Source organism: Tinamus guttatus, unplaced genomic scaffold, assembly GCF_059628265.1.
Source record: "Tinamus guttatus ecotype Peru unplaced genomic scaffold, ASM5962826v1 Tinamus_guttatus_pri_ptg000284l, whole genome shotgun sequence".
Taxonomy (NCBI): Eukaryota; Metazoa; Chordata; class Aves; order Tinamiformes; family Tinamidae; genus Tinamus; species Tinamus guttatus.
The window spans coordinates 591,158-605,621 of record NW_028288818.1 but is presented as its reverse complement, the minus strand read 5'-3'; the positions used below and the strand labels follow the sequence as shown (position 1 = coordinate 605,621).

The 14,464-nt window shown below is 42.6% G+C and overlaps 1 protein-coding gene across 1 annotated transcript in view; it reads left to right on the top strand.

The window, feature by feature from the left end:
- The window catches only part of SIK2 (salt inducible kinase 2), a 38,972-nt gene extending 25,257 nt beyond the window's left edge, over positions 1-13,715 (top strand). The window contains exons 6-15 of the mRNA XM_088527377.1: positions 445-568; positions 2,625-2,845; positions 3,928-4,080; positions 5,278-5,442; positions 8,197-8,425; positions 9,086-9,370; positions 9,522-9,685; positions 10,606-10,719; positions 11,338-11,429; positions 12,863-13,715. Coding sequence (XP_088383503.1) covers positions 445-568; positions 2,625-2,845; positions 3,928-4,080; positions 5,278-5,442; positions 8,197-8,425; positions 9,086-9,370; positions 9,522-9,685; positions 10,606-10,719; positions 11,338-11,429; positions 12,863-13,430 — 2,115 coding nt within the window. The 3' untranslated portion in view covers positions 13,431-13,715. The remainder of the gene's footprint in view (positions 1-444; positions 569-2,624; positions 2,846-3,927; positions 4,081-5,277; positions 5,443-8,196; positions 8,426-9,085; positions 9,371-9,521; positions 9,686-10,605; positions 10,720-11,337; positions 11,430-12,862) is intronic.
- The last annotated feature ends 749 nt before the right edge of the window (positions 13,716-14,464 follow it).

Here is a 14,464-nt window from a genome sequence, read left to right as displayed (position 1 = left end):
GTACTTCCTCCCAGGCTTCTGCAAACTGGTGAATATAAAAGGTTACAATTTCTTACTTGGAATGGCTGCTGTTTGAGGTTTGTTTTTGTCTGAAGAATGTTCATATTAACAAAGAATGTCTGATTCTCACCTGAAGTTGGGACTCACTTTTCGGGTTATCATTCAGTCCCCTGCATGGAGCTTCCTGCTAGCAGGCAAAAGTCCCTAGCCATTACACTTCAGCCTACCTGCTTATCAGCACAAGGTACTGCAAGCCGACCATTGTGGCTTAGCTCAATGTTCTTCATCTTTAGGGATTTTCAGAAATATAACTCCTTTTTCTATATGTTTCCTGTTTCTGCAGAACATAATTCTGATGTTTTTTTCCTGACAGGAGTTGGCTAGTCAAGCTCAGAGTACTTTGTTTATGGCTCAAAGATAAAATGGATATTCTCCTTCTTACAGAGCATGGGTGTAGTCCTTTATGTTTTGGTCTGTGGAGCATTACCTTTTGATGGCCCAACACTCCCCATACTGAGGCAACGTGTTCTGGAAGGAAGGTTCAGGATCCCTTATTTTATGTCAGAAGGTAATAATGTGTCTTGTATTTTCCAGGAGGTAAATCTCAAGTAAAGTCTATAATAACCTCTGCTGCAAGACAGCCAAGGGTGGTGCATCTGTCTGCAGACTATGGTGTGACAGACCATTTCATTCTGGTGCGAAACCAAGAAAGTTGACCTAGCTGAGCCACATGGCATCGCGACGAGGCTGCTGCTGCTAGGCACACCAGCCCATATCTACCGTAGCAATGTGTACGCATCACGAGTGGCAGCATGGCTGTGGCCAAGGGGAACAAGAGCTGCTAAGTGGAAGTTGAAAAGATTCTCAGTCTACTGTGGACAAAAGTACAGGCATACAACAGCAGAGATGTATCTGAGCAGCAATTGATTTACATTCTCCCATGCCATAAACATTTTAATCCGGAAAGAAAATTACACTCAATATCACTATCATACTTATGTGGTGGATTAGGTGTTTACTGGTTTTTGACAGTGTCTGCTAAACAAAAGCAAAAAAAGTGCGCAACTAATTCACATGCCAGATTCTCATAGTCATATTCTGGCACTCCCACACGCGACTGGGAGACTATCAGATATCTCCCTTGGTTAATTGCCCCATCTGTTGGGTTTCACTGTCCCTCAGGCCTGTTCAGACAAGAACAAATGGGGCCATTTTTGCACAGGGTTTTATGCTGTTCTTCAGCTTCCCTCTATTAGCAAATCGCTAAACTTGGATTACTCAGGAACAACTTTCCTGAATCATGCACCATTTCAGTAGACTATTTTCTATGCTTATCTTTGGTTCCATTAAACACTTTTTCTTCCTGCACTGTTGTTGAGGCTTCTGCACTGCAAAACATGCTAGACCGCCCCTTTTTCTTTCTGACGATATGTACGCCTGAACACTAGCTCTGAAAATAGACACTGCAGTGTAGCTATAGCAGAGCTAGTTAGCCCAGCGCTTAGTTGCTTTTAGCAATGCTGCAGAGTGGAGCTGAGCAGTGGAGTGCTTATGGTACTGCATAGTGGAGCTGAGCAACCTCTCGGCTTCCCCAACACATTTTGCAGCCCGTGCTGAGCCATGTGATGTTTTTGTGACTGATGTAGCTATCTAAGCTAGACCAAGGTACCTTTGTGCAGGTTGCAACCCCTGCCCTGGCTGCAGTAGAGATCAGCTGTTTCACTTGCAGGTTTGCTGTGCCTCTTGCTGGTCACATGCTGTTGTGCAGAGCGGGGAAGGGTGTGTCTTTGGACACAATGGTGCAATCTGAACGAGGTAAACACGAATAATTAGCCAGCAATCTCTCTAAATTGTTTGTCATAACTACCTGAACAGATAGATTTGTTATAACCTTACTGACATTGTGGTCAGCTAGGAATGCAGGGCATATTGGTAAGACCCCTTAAGGTAACTTGCGTCAACTTCCTCCTGTATAAAAATGCCATATCCATCTCTTCATCTTTAGAAATCCAACAAAGATCTCGAGAGAAATGTCACGTTTTTACCGTATCCTATATGTAGCAGGCCAAGAGCAGCAGGCTATGTGTGTTCAGAAACATTTCAGCAGCTAAACCTATTGAGTGTCCCTCGGTTCTGGACTTGAAACACACAAACCTGCAGCCTTGGTCACTGGCTACTATTCACAGCTCAAGGAGGCACCAGTGTTAATTGTTTTGGTGACTGCAGGGGTCAAACTGTGTTGGAGAAGGATGCTAATTACTCTCTCCCTCACTTCACAGATGGGTTTTGAAGCTTCATTAGGTCTTGGAACAGTTCAAATGGCCAGAAAGAGGTATTAAGTATTACCTGTTACCCTTGTGTGGTAGCTGTGTGGCAGTAATGGCACTATTAGCCATACCCTATCTTTATAAAGAGGTTGACTTTTTTGTCATCTTAGTGTGTTTTTTTTTTTTAATCTTGTTTTGAAAAATTGTTTTGGCTTTCAGGAAATGTATTTAGCCCCAAAGTAGGTAGAAGCAAGTCGACTTCCCGTTGTAGTGCTCTGTATTGGTAGGTGTCAGGTGAGCATATGCAAGTAGCACATAGCAAGCAGGTTGGTAATGTACCTTACTTTTTCCCAACAGAGTGTGAACACCTGATTAGAAGAATGTTGGTGTTAGACCCATCCAAAAGGTTAACTATTGCTCAGATTAAGGAGCACAAGTGGATGCTTGTAGAAGTTCCTACACAGAGACCCATTCTTTATCCACCGGGACAGGAGAACGAGCCTTCCATTGGAGAGTATAATGAACAAGTTTTGCGGCTAATGCACAGCCTTGGAATAGATCAGCAGAAAACTATTGAGGTAAAACAGATTTACACCAATATTTATGCCCAGAGGGAGCTCACTTTCTTTTTTGTTTGTTTGTTTTATTACTGTGAGTTACTATGCAAGTTCTTGCAATGTTCTAGTAAGAGTGAGGAGGGGAGAAGAAAACAAGAGGCGGGGAAAAAAAAAGCTCAAAGCCTAATTCAAAAGATCAGACCCTACCAAGGGAAAAACAGCTATGATCCTGCTCCTCGTTGTGCAATATTGCCACAAACAACTTCAGCAGCGTGCCCTATTCCTTGCTGGACGCACCTAGCTGTTTCAGTTGAAGGCATCTCCTGCCCCTTAGAGTGAAACATGTGCCCTGTGAAAAGGCAACACTGTGAGGAAAATGACACTCTACTGTGTCAACAGTCCAATTTGGGAGCCATGTTGGTTTCTACACCATTAGACTCCCTGTGTGGGGATGGATAAATCATTAGCTCTCAAATGGAGAGACAGGAATGGAAGCAGAAGGGAAGGCAAATTCACCATGAGTTTCAAAGAGGGTGGAATATGAAATTCAGAAAGGAACAGAAAAGCAGTAAGCAATTCACTGTCTCCCTCTAATCCTAAATGATACTTCTTACCCAACGTAAATGCTAAAAGACTCCCTACGGAGTTAACATAATCATTTCCTTTAGAATGGTCGCTATTTTTAGCCATTGTGGAGGCTGCAGCTTGAATACTTCCTGCCAGAAGCGAGGCTAGTGTCTCTGCTTTACAGGGGTTCAGTTCCTCATTGCTTCTAGGGTTATGGAATGGCCTCTTTATTCAGGAAGTCCTGGAGCATGGTCCCTTCCACAGGCTCAAATCCTTGAGGGTTCAGAATAGTATGTTCCGCAACAGTTTGGAACATAACAAATGCCTGACACTTATTGGGGCCACTAAACTAAGGCTGATGCTTTCTTTGCCTGGCATTTCTCGTATGCAACTTACTTACCAATGACACGAAGGTCCCATTGCCTCTTCAAAAATTGTTTTTCTTTTAGAAGGCATTTTTTTTTTCTTCTTAATCTCGTAGTACATAAGATGCACACATTTGGCTGCCCTCGATCTCTTGTTCTTCTCTCTTTCAGTCCCTGCAGAACAAGAGTTACAACCACTTTGCTGCGATCTATTATTTGTTGGTGGAGAGGCTCAAATCGCATCGGAGTAGCTTCCCTGTCGAGCAGAGACTTGACACACGTCAGCGTCGGCCAAGCACCATTGCTGAGCAAACAGTAGCCAAGGTAACACCTAATTCCTAGCAGAGGTGGACTTAGGACTGTTTCTACTGCGATATTCTGATTTCTGTAGTCTGTAGACTCCTAGCATTGTTTTGGAAAATTTGTATTTGTGATTCTGTTACTCAAGACTTTGCTTCTAAATAATGTCATCTCTGCTAAGAGCAGTACCACTTTTTCCTCCTGTGAGCTAGCAAGAATCTTGTTTCACAGGAGGTTTCACAGCACAGCTGGAAAGCCTCTGTAGAGCAGAGGTAGGGGCAATGTGGTGACTAATTGATTTAAGTCTTGAAGAGGTTACATGTATTTTATCAAGAGTAATTTAGGGTGCTCCCTAGATCTGATGCCAGCCTGTCCCTTTCGCAAGACTTTCCCCTTACTAATTATGCTGACTGACTGAGCACCTCCCTCTCCCCCCCCCCCCCCCCCCAAAAAAACCCACATGTTGAGTTTATCATATTTTATTCCAGTAATTCTCATTCTTTACGTGTTCTTGTATTTCATTAAGATACATAGGCATTATACAGCCTTTCATTTCTATTAATGCATAACTGGAAATGGGAAAGACTTTACCTCTTCAAAATAGCAGGCCTAAGACTATAATGGTCTCAAGCAAGCACTTGCTCAGGTTCACAGACCTTTAGGTACTGTATGCTGCAGAATATAGGAAGTGTCCAAATGCCACCAGAATTCTTTTGTTACTCTGCTTCCAGGAGAAAACAAAACAATGCTGCTGCATTTTTGCCTGAGGCAGTAGAAGACTACTTAGTTTCAGGTTCTATTGAAATTATAGCCAAACCATGTCAGCTATAAACTTAAGTACAGGAGCAATGTGGCTGACAAAGATAAAAATCAGTGATTTTTTTTTTTTTAGTTAAGAATTGCGATGAGAGAAAGACAGTATTCCAAAGCGTTCATTATAGAAGATATATATGTATATCATATTATCTTCATTATCTGGACACAGATGAGCAAGGAAGACCACCTCACAGAAAGTGGTTCTTTCATGAACTAAATTCAACTTCCTTGTGCTTTCTAGCCCCAGGGCCTGCTCTTGGCTCAGCACCCTCTGGAGTAACGAGAATTCATTTCACACATGGGTATTGTTTATTTTTGATTTGTGAGTTTGGATGTTTTCCTTGTTTTTTTCCTTGTTTTTTAGCTAAGCATGCTTAGTCTTAGGAGGCCTTTAATCTCTTTCAGACACAAGCTGTGGTGCCCTCAGTAAACTTGCGTTCACAAAATCCAAGATTGCTGCGGTCTCCAGGCCTGCCCCCAGCTTCAGGTGCAGAAGCCTTTTCATTCTCACCATCCAGCTGCCAAGCAGAGACAGCATTTATGGACGAAGAAGGAGTTGAAACACCAAAGGTACAGCTTAAAATTGGCCTGCTGTTCAGTTGAGTTTCAGGAAGACTAAAAATGACTGTTGCCCATAAGTTACTGCCTAGCAAGAGTACTGTTATAGTAGAATGTGTCGCTTTTCACTAATGAATAAGAGATGGGCTCCTAGGCTGCCTGGTTAGTATATTATGCTAGCACAAATCATTAACGAGGAGTCTTTGCTAATCTAAAAGAAAGTAATTTCACAAACCTTAGTGATTCATGCCTTGTATAACTAGACACTGGTAGGTAGCCAGATGCACCCCTCTGTTTTCAATAGCCTTTCTTTCTAAGGCCCCATCTTCTCATTCTGTTCTCAAGGGCTTCCTCTTAAGCACAGGCTGTCTGCAAATTTCTGACCTACTGCAACTACTGCAAGCTCTGGTTCCTGGGAAACTGCTCGGGATAGACAGCAACACAGATAGAAAGACCTCTTATATAAACATGAATACTTCTTGCACTGGCCGGACAAAACATGGTGTACCTAATTTGCTCCACTTGAACGTGAGGCTTTTAGTTACTCCATATTCTGTTTCCTGCCTTTTCTCTTTTCAACATAACTTTTGACAGGTGTATCTTTTTTTTTTGTCTAATTGCTGATCTGCCTCTCTTAGTTCTTTGCTTACATTCTAATCATTCCACAGTGTCATTCGTAAAAGGAAAAAACAACCTACTGGAGGTTTATTTTCTCTTTCTTCTCAAACATATATATTTTGAAAGGCCTGAGGAATCCTGGTACCAAAAGCCTATAGCTTCTGCTACCAAACATATACACTCACAGTATTTACAGTCTTTACATTCTTTTTATTGATGCTTCTTTTAATCCTTAAAAAATATTGCTTGGATTCATCTCTAAAGTTCCAGCCATGCTCTTTGTGCTGCCGTCTAGAGTAACCTAGTCTATTAGATATTCCTCTGAGTTTTCTGACAAACAAGACAAGAAAGTATAATGAATCCTTTACCTTAAGCTTCTATTGCCAGCTAAAGCTAATAAAATACCATAAACTTAAAAGTCCTTATCTCCACCAATTTCATATTAAGCCAGTTAAAAAAATATATCATTTTTATTACTTTTTAGTCCAATGCTAAATAGCTTGTAGGACTTCCAGGTTGTCAAAAAAAAAATTAGAACTGCAGCATCCCAGTTGAGATGTAGCTGATCTCAGCTGGGCCATTTCTGAACTAGGAATACCTGGAAAATCTCCTCTGGAGACCATGTATAATGGAAGTCCTATCTAATGAGTTTTTTCCTGTAATCAGAGGAAGACTTTGTGTAGGCTTTCTACACCTCCACAATTAACAGACTTAACGCAACTAATAGGATGTTGACAGCTCCACAGCTTTCTCAGTGTGTGGTTGCAGCTTAACTCTGAAGGGAGCTTTAGGCTAAGACATTTTACCATCCAACTCTGATGTGTGTAACACACTTTGAGGATAACAAGCAGTAAGTCAAATACATCAGTGCAGCAGTATGGAGAAAATGAAGGAGCTTTCGTGAGGAAAGGAAAATTGCTTAAAGAAGCACATCTGTGAAGCAAATTAGTTGCATAAAATCTTTGTTGTTCTCTCTCATATCATAAAGTTATGACTTGAGTGTGTTGCATTTTGCCTGCTACCAGCTATGGGTTTGATCTTATGCTTGCCTTTTGTAGGTTTTATACCTCATTTATTAGGTAATTACTGACACTAAAAGGGTGGCCCCATTTTTAATCACTACTGGAAAGCAGAAAAGGAATTAAGAGAAATTGGGACCTTAATATTACAAACTGTATTTTGCATCCTGCCCTGACCTTTGAAATTTTGCCTTTGCTACATGCCATTTGGGCAAGTACATCAACAAATGGTAATTACTGTAAGACACCACATGACAATTGCCTTGGGAATATTTCAGTGGCTAAGTATTAAAGAAGGTGTCTGAGAGACTTCTGATCCATTTGCCATGGTTAACTGTATTTTCCCCACTCTGATCCTATGAAAATGGTAGGGGTGAGTAATGCTTGGCCATACTGCAACAGGAAACTGTTCAGAGCTTCTAAGGTTTTGTAGAACTGAATACATCACCTATACCATCCCCAATCTCGCTTAAGCAGGGCTAACTTCAAAGCTAGATGATGCTGCTCAGAGACTTATTGAGTTGAGCTGTGAAGGTCTGCAAGGATGGGGATTCCACAGCTGCGCTGGGCAAGCAGATAAGCTGTGGAAATCAAGTAGATTTGCTGGAGAGTACTTTTATTGTGCTGTTGTTAAACACATCTTTGCAGCTCTCTGGAACAACATTGCAGAACTAGAGATGATAATTTTTTTTTCATATTGCTTACTGCACTCTGATAAACATACATGATAAGTAAAGGGAAACTATAATATTGTACATGCCATAAACATTTGTATTTGCAGCTATGCTGGCAAACGTTTTTAATGAATTTAAAAAAAAAAAAAAAAAAAAAGGAAAACAAAAAAAAAAACCCTTAAACTCTGGAGAACACAGTACTTGGAAAAAGAGTATTCAGATTTAAGAACTTGAGTACTAAAAAAAAGTCAATGGTGGTATCACCTGGAGGAACTTGCTTGTTATCTATAGTTCTTACCAAGTCATAGTTACCTCAGTAGATTATCAGGAAGTTCACACATTGGAAGAGTCTGGGTTGCCCTCAGTCTGTAAAACCAGCAGAGACTTCTTACAGTCGAGGGAAGAGTTTTGTGCCAGTAACCGAAAGCTGTCTGTCTGCTCCTTGTGGCATTTAGGTAAACGGCTGCTTGCTAGATCCTGTCCCTCCGGTGGTGATTAGAAAAGGATGCCAGTCACTGCCTACCAGCATGATGGAAACTTCTATTGATGAAGGAATAGAGACAGAAGGCGAGTCAGAAGATGACCCTGCACACGCATTTGCAGCCCTCCAAGCAACTCGCTGTGGAAAGAGACGTCACACGCTGGCAGAAGTTACCAACCAATTGGTGATGGTGCCAGGCACAGGTACAGAAGTTTGCAGAGCAACCTCACTTAAAGAGGAAAAACACTACACATCAGAAGTGAGGACTAGCACAAGAAAGACCTTGTTTCTATTTGTTGTTATTTGCTATAAAGACCAACGCCTGCTCCCCCAACCCTGCTGTACTAAAGCAGTAAGTTCACAGCTGGCAACGGTTTTGTACAACCCCAGCTAATCCAATTCTGGCCAGCTACCCTATTCTTAATGACATAATTAAGTGCCCCCAAACACTTCACTCCCCAAACACTTCATGGGGTAGGAGGGCAAAGGGAAACAACACACCTCTAGATTCTGGTTTTCCAGGTCTACCAAAATGACCAGCCCTTTTGGCTTAGGCTATAGACTTACTGGTATCCTCCACAAAAAGTATTGAATGCTCTCCAGACAAGCCAGTGACCATTATTTGCCTACTCTCTTACCCTTGAAATAAGGGAGAAACTAGCAACTAATCTCCATTCCAGCACTGCAAGTGTTAAATTACAATTACTTTGGTTTTGAAACTTGCTTTTTGTTTCACTTCGTCTAAAAGAATCACTGGAGACACTGTTGGCAGGAACGGCTTAAGCCTGTGGCACTTCCTTGGCTTTGCTAACTTATTGCCGCACTTTTGTTTTTACTCTGGCTTTTGTTCTTTTTTGTTGAAGGAAAAGTCTACTCCGTGGATGAAAACTCATCGCTGGGCAGCATTGATTCAGAGTATGAGATGGGATCCCTTCAGAGAGATATCAGCTTCCTGGAAGACACCCCTTCCTTGAAAGAAATGGGGCTAACTAACCAACCAGCACCCAGAATGACACCATCTTTCATAGGCCTGAGACCTGCCAATCCAGCCATGCAGGCCCTCAGCTCCCAAAAGAGGGAGGCCCACAACCGTTCTCCTGTCAGCTTCCGAGAGGGGCGTCGAGCTTCTGACACGTCCCTCACACAAGGTAATTAGTGACTGTCATGACACATTCTGTCTAGGCCTGGTACTGCAGCTGCTTCCTTCACAGACAGCCTAGGCGGGGTTGGGACTCAGCTCTTCTCAGCTGTGCTCACAGGAAATGAATTGACTGATTTTTCTGCTTGATTCTTCTCCAGGAATTGTAGCATTTAGGCAGCACCTTCAGAATCTGGCGCGAACCAAAGGAATCTTGGAGCTGAACAAAGTCCAGTTGCTGTATGAACAGATGGGGTCAGAAGAAGAGCCTAGCTTGACACCAACCACCACCCAGCTGCAGGACCTTGTTAATAGTCGGCCTCAGGTACCTAAATGACAAATGGAGAGGCTCTGTCTTTGCAGAACTAATGCTTTGGGCCAGATAAGGATAAGAGGATAAGGGGTGCAGGAGCCAGAAAAGCTAACTTTCAGATGAAACTCCCTACTCTCTGCAGAGGAGAGAATGGGCATTTCCAGGTTAGCCTTATAACCATCCTTATAGCATCACTGAAATGGCCTAGTTCTTATTGAATCCAGCATTTTGTGTCTCCTTTTAGTCTGAAGGATATTTTGGATTGCACAAAGCCTACCTAACATCTTTCAGTGGCGGAGCTGGTCTGGCATAACTATAGCAAGAACTACACAAGCAGAGTGATATTACAACAGCTGTTTAGCCTTACACTGCAATAATCAAACTTACACCAATTCCCTACTTACTTTTTTTGAACTGGAACAGAACATAGGAAACAAGAACAACAAGACATAAGCAGGCAACACAAGCATCTGGTGTTCCTGATGAAGCCTTCTGTCCTTAGAGCTCCAGCTCCCTTACTTTCTAACTACTTGGAAACTTCAGTGCTGACGGCCACAAAGCTGTGCTAGCAATTTACTCCCTGGGTCGTCATTCTCCTGCCTTCTAGAGATGCCTGTTCTGTATGTATCCTCTTGGCCTCTACTGAAACATTTTTGCCTTCAGTGTTGAAGCCGTGATGGGAGGGCTGCGTTAAAGCCCATTCAGAGTTGGTCCAGTCAGAAAAAGATTTCATGCCTCATTTCAGTCAGAGATGCAAACCCTAGGCATTTGACAGCACAGAGGGCCAAGCTTTTTCGTTTACACTTAGCGAAAGTGATGAGCAACGCCAGAGACACAGTGCACTTGGTAACAGTGAAGATTACGTGCAGAGTTGAAGCAGAAAAGTAAGCCTTTTTCTGGAGATGAAACTTTTCCCTCTCCTCTCTCTGCAGGAAGAAGCATCTCAGCAGCAGGAGGCTACGTCTGTGTTCCCTAATGGTGCACATCCCCCTTTGTTATCCAGACGGCAGAGCTTAGAAACACAGTACTTGCAACACAGGCTCCAGGTACCATGCCTCCTCTCCCCTGAACTGAACTAGGCACTGTTACTGCACAGCACACTGACCTTTCTTTCATCAGACACTAACCTCAATTATGCAAAAAGCATCCTATGTTGGTGTTCTTTCTTCCTCACCCTGCCACTGTAGAGGGTTATTAAAGCAATTTGCCGTAGCTGCTAGTGACACCTATCCTTTGTGTTGCACCCCATAAAGGGCACACATCAGAATCTAAGAAGCTTCTGCCCTGCTTCTGCCCTCCTGGGGTTTACTGCTCCCCCTCTGCCTCCATTTTTTAAAATCAATTTTCACCTGGCCACAGTTTAAAAAAAAAAAAAAAACAGCTTTTTTTTTTCCAGCTTGCATCTTTTTTCACTTAGGAAGCAATCTTTCTATGGATCTTCAGGATACAAGCTGTCATGCAAAGGAACTCTTTATGTAAGATTTAAGCCGAAAAGCAGTAGAGATGATGATTTTGGATAGCCATGGGAATAACAGTTTCTGAAAATGAGGGTGGACGCTTAAACTGTCATAAGGACAGACAGCCTTCCTTGATGTTAGGTAACTTGCTTTCTTGATGCATTAAAACCAGTACAATTTAAAACCAAACTTGGGTTTTCCTCGCAGAAACCCACTCTTCTATCAAAAGTTCAGAATACTTGCCAGCCGTACTGCAAAGAACTACCCCGGAGTCTGGAACAGCAGTTACAGGAACACAGGTGAGAAGCTTTCAAAACAGGCACATAAGTTTTTTATTAGTCCTAAAAGTATTCAAAGAATAGGTCCCCTTGAGAGGGGGAACCCATGTGTTGAAAAGGTGCTGTGCCCTGAATCATTCAGTATCCAGCACTGCCAAGGTGCATGTAGAGTGCAAATGCTTGCGTGCTTCATCTAGTGAAAAATGGGCAAACAGAAGCATTGCAGGTACCCTGCTGCTTATAGCATTGTACTCTCCTGCACCCTATTTCTGTCCTATGTATTGCCTAAGTTAACCTCAGTTAACTTGGTAACATAGTTAACCTAAGTGACGACATGAATCGTGTCTTTCTCCTTGCTCGGAAGTCCCGCAGTCATTTAGGTATTTCCTGTCTCACTCCCATGACCCAATAACTTTACTTACAAAAAGTCAGTCACGTGATTCTGGTCATCCATCGATACAGAAGTGATGTTCCTCTGACAGAATCCAGACTGCTCTAATAGAAAGAATTATAAAAGGATGCCTCAACTCTATTCACTCCTGTCACTTTTTTTCTTTGCTGTAATTACAATTGCGAAGCAAAAAAGCTCATCATTTGGTCATCATAAACAAGGAAGCAAGTTAGTTACTACAAAGGTAATTATTGTTCCTGGATTTTGCAAAAGGATCACAGTGAGAAAAGGAAAATAACCCCGCTACACACCCACAGAACCGAATGGTTGAGCACAGGCAAGAAAATACTGCTTGCTTTGAAGAACTCAGATCACATATCTAGTTTATGGCCACTCCTGGCAACTGCAGAGTTCAGTTCTAATGTTCAGCTGGCAGCATTAGATAATCAAAGCAGCTCAGTATACTTCTTGCCTTCAAGAAGGAGGGGTCTGTAGAGAAATAAGTGACCTTAGTGTGTATGCAGAGAAACAATAGATTCCTTTGCTGAATGCTGTAGCTATACATTAGTAGTAGGTTTCCTATTTCTGCATGCCCTGGGAATTGGCTGGCTGGAGATCTCTCTCTATTGCATCGCAGGAATTTGTAAAAGGTAGCTATGTAACCTGGCAGTGTGTTGCAAATTCTTCCTGTTTGTAAAATGTCAAAAACCCAAGAGTTTCATAACAGCTCACAAGAAGTGTAGTTCAGAGGAGAGAGAGAGAGAGAGAGAAAGCACTATGAGAGGAGAAAGACTTTGTTCACTGTTACAGCCAAGATACTCAAGACTTCAGTTCTCAGGTTGTATGCAGCAGCGAACAGCAAGCTTAAAATACAAACACAGGGCATCTTGCACATAGTAAACAAAACTAAGTAATGACAGGGTAAACTTACTTGCACAAGAAAAGCTCCCTAGTCGATTAAAAAGGTGCTATCAAAGAGAGGCCTGCAACTTCTACCTCTGCACATTTGCTGAAAGATAAATTTGCCAACCCAAAATAATTGCTGTCTGTGTTCTTGATTCAGGCTGCATCAGAAGCGACTCTTTCTCCAGAAGCAGTCCCAGCTGCAAGCCTATTTTAACCAGATGCAGATAGCTGAGAGCTCGTACCCAAGGTCAAGTCAACTGCCATGCCAGGAGGAGGAGGAGCAGCAGCAGCAATCAGCACAGTTCAGCTTGCAGCAGCCTCTAAGCCCTGTGATGGAGCCGTCCTCACAACAAATGCAATACGACCCCTTCCTCAGTCATTACCAGAAGGTACAGCTGGAGCCACTGCCACCCTCCCCGATCACCAGCTCCTCACGGTTGTCCTCACCAATTCAGGTGCAGCAGCCACCACAATATTCCTATCAGACTTGTGAGTTGCCTGTTGTTACCTCTTCTGAGCCAGACTACCCAAACCAGTGCCAGTATTCCATGGACCCAGCTCAACAGAGCAGTGTAGCATCGCCTGACAGCCAAAGCAGCTCAGCATCTTGCGAGTCGCAGTCAAACTATGATGCATTAACCCTCTCAGAATTGCCTGGACTCTTTGACTGCGAAATGATGGAGACTGTAGATCCCCAGCACAGTGGCTATGTCCTGGTGAATTAAAACCGTGTGGTGGCTAACAAGAGTGGAAGACGACAAACAAAGGAAAAGCATGTGAATTTTTGGTTTTGTTCCAACCCTAATGTTCATGGTAATTCTCCAACCCTTGAATTAAATGGGGGATCTAGCAATCTACCTGACTAGAAAAAACAGGGGATGGCTTAAAGTGTTTGGCTACTAGCTCATCTTGCTGGCAGCAGGGGCTGGAGAACAGATAGTGCAGTTTGGTTCAACAAAGAACCGGTTTGCATAGAAGGAGACAAAATAAATGAAAGAAAGAAGAAAAGAAAGGAAAAGAGTGAACCTTAAAGGAAGGAAATAGCCCCTTCCAAAAAAAAAAAAAAAAAAAAAGATAATTTGGCAGCATTCATCCACTATTCATCCACTACTACGAGAGGAGAATGAGTGCATATTGCATTGTACTTCTTGGCAATAAAAGCAATAGTTTTCACTGAAATTCAGACTAGATCTGGGTCTGCGCTGACGGCAAATATAGAACTCTTGAAACAGCAGAGTCGGGTGATTTTAAAGGAAAGTTGCACTTTGGCATCAAATTGCTGACTGTAAGCTACTGATCTCGAACTACTCTGTGAGTCTCAGAGATCACCAGGCACCTCGAGCAGCCTCTGGTTCCTCTGTTAGCAAGTGGAAGAGTATTTACGTAGCCTGCCAAGGAACTCTTCATCGTTCACTAAAAGAAGCTTCTGTATTTTTGCAAAATGACACACTGACCTAGCCAAAAGATACCTGGAACTGACACAGGGTGCTACAGTGGTTTGTTGAGACCTCTGGGTGGGGCTCAGAATACTAAAAGGTAAAGGATTAGCTAGCAGAGCCACAGAGGGTAACACATACCATGAGAAGGTCAAGAACTGCAACCAATGATGTCAAATACATCAGTCATTGGCATTTGAAATTAACCTTTTTTGCAAACAGCCCTTGGTGCAGACCTCTGTCTTGGAGAAGCTCTGATCATTGGAGAGGATCCATCTGTTCTTTTGTTGCTTAAAAAAAATGTGTTTTGAAGTTACAGTATG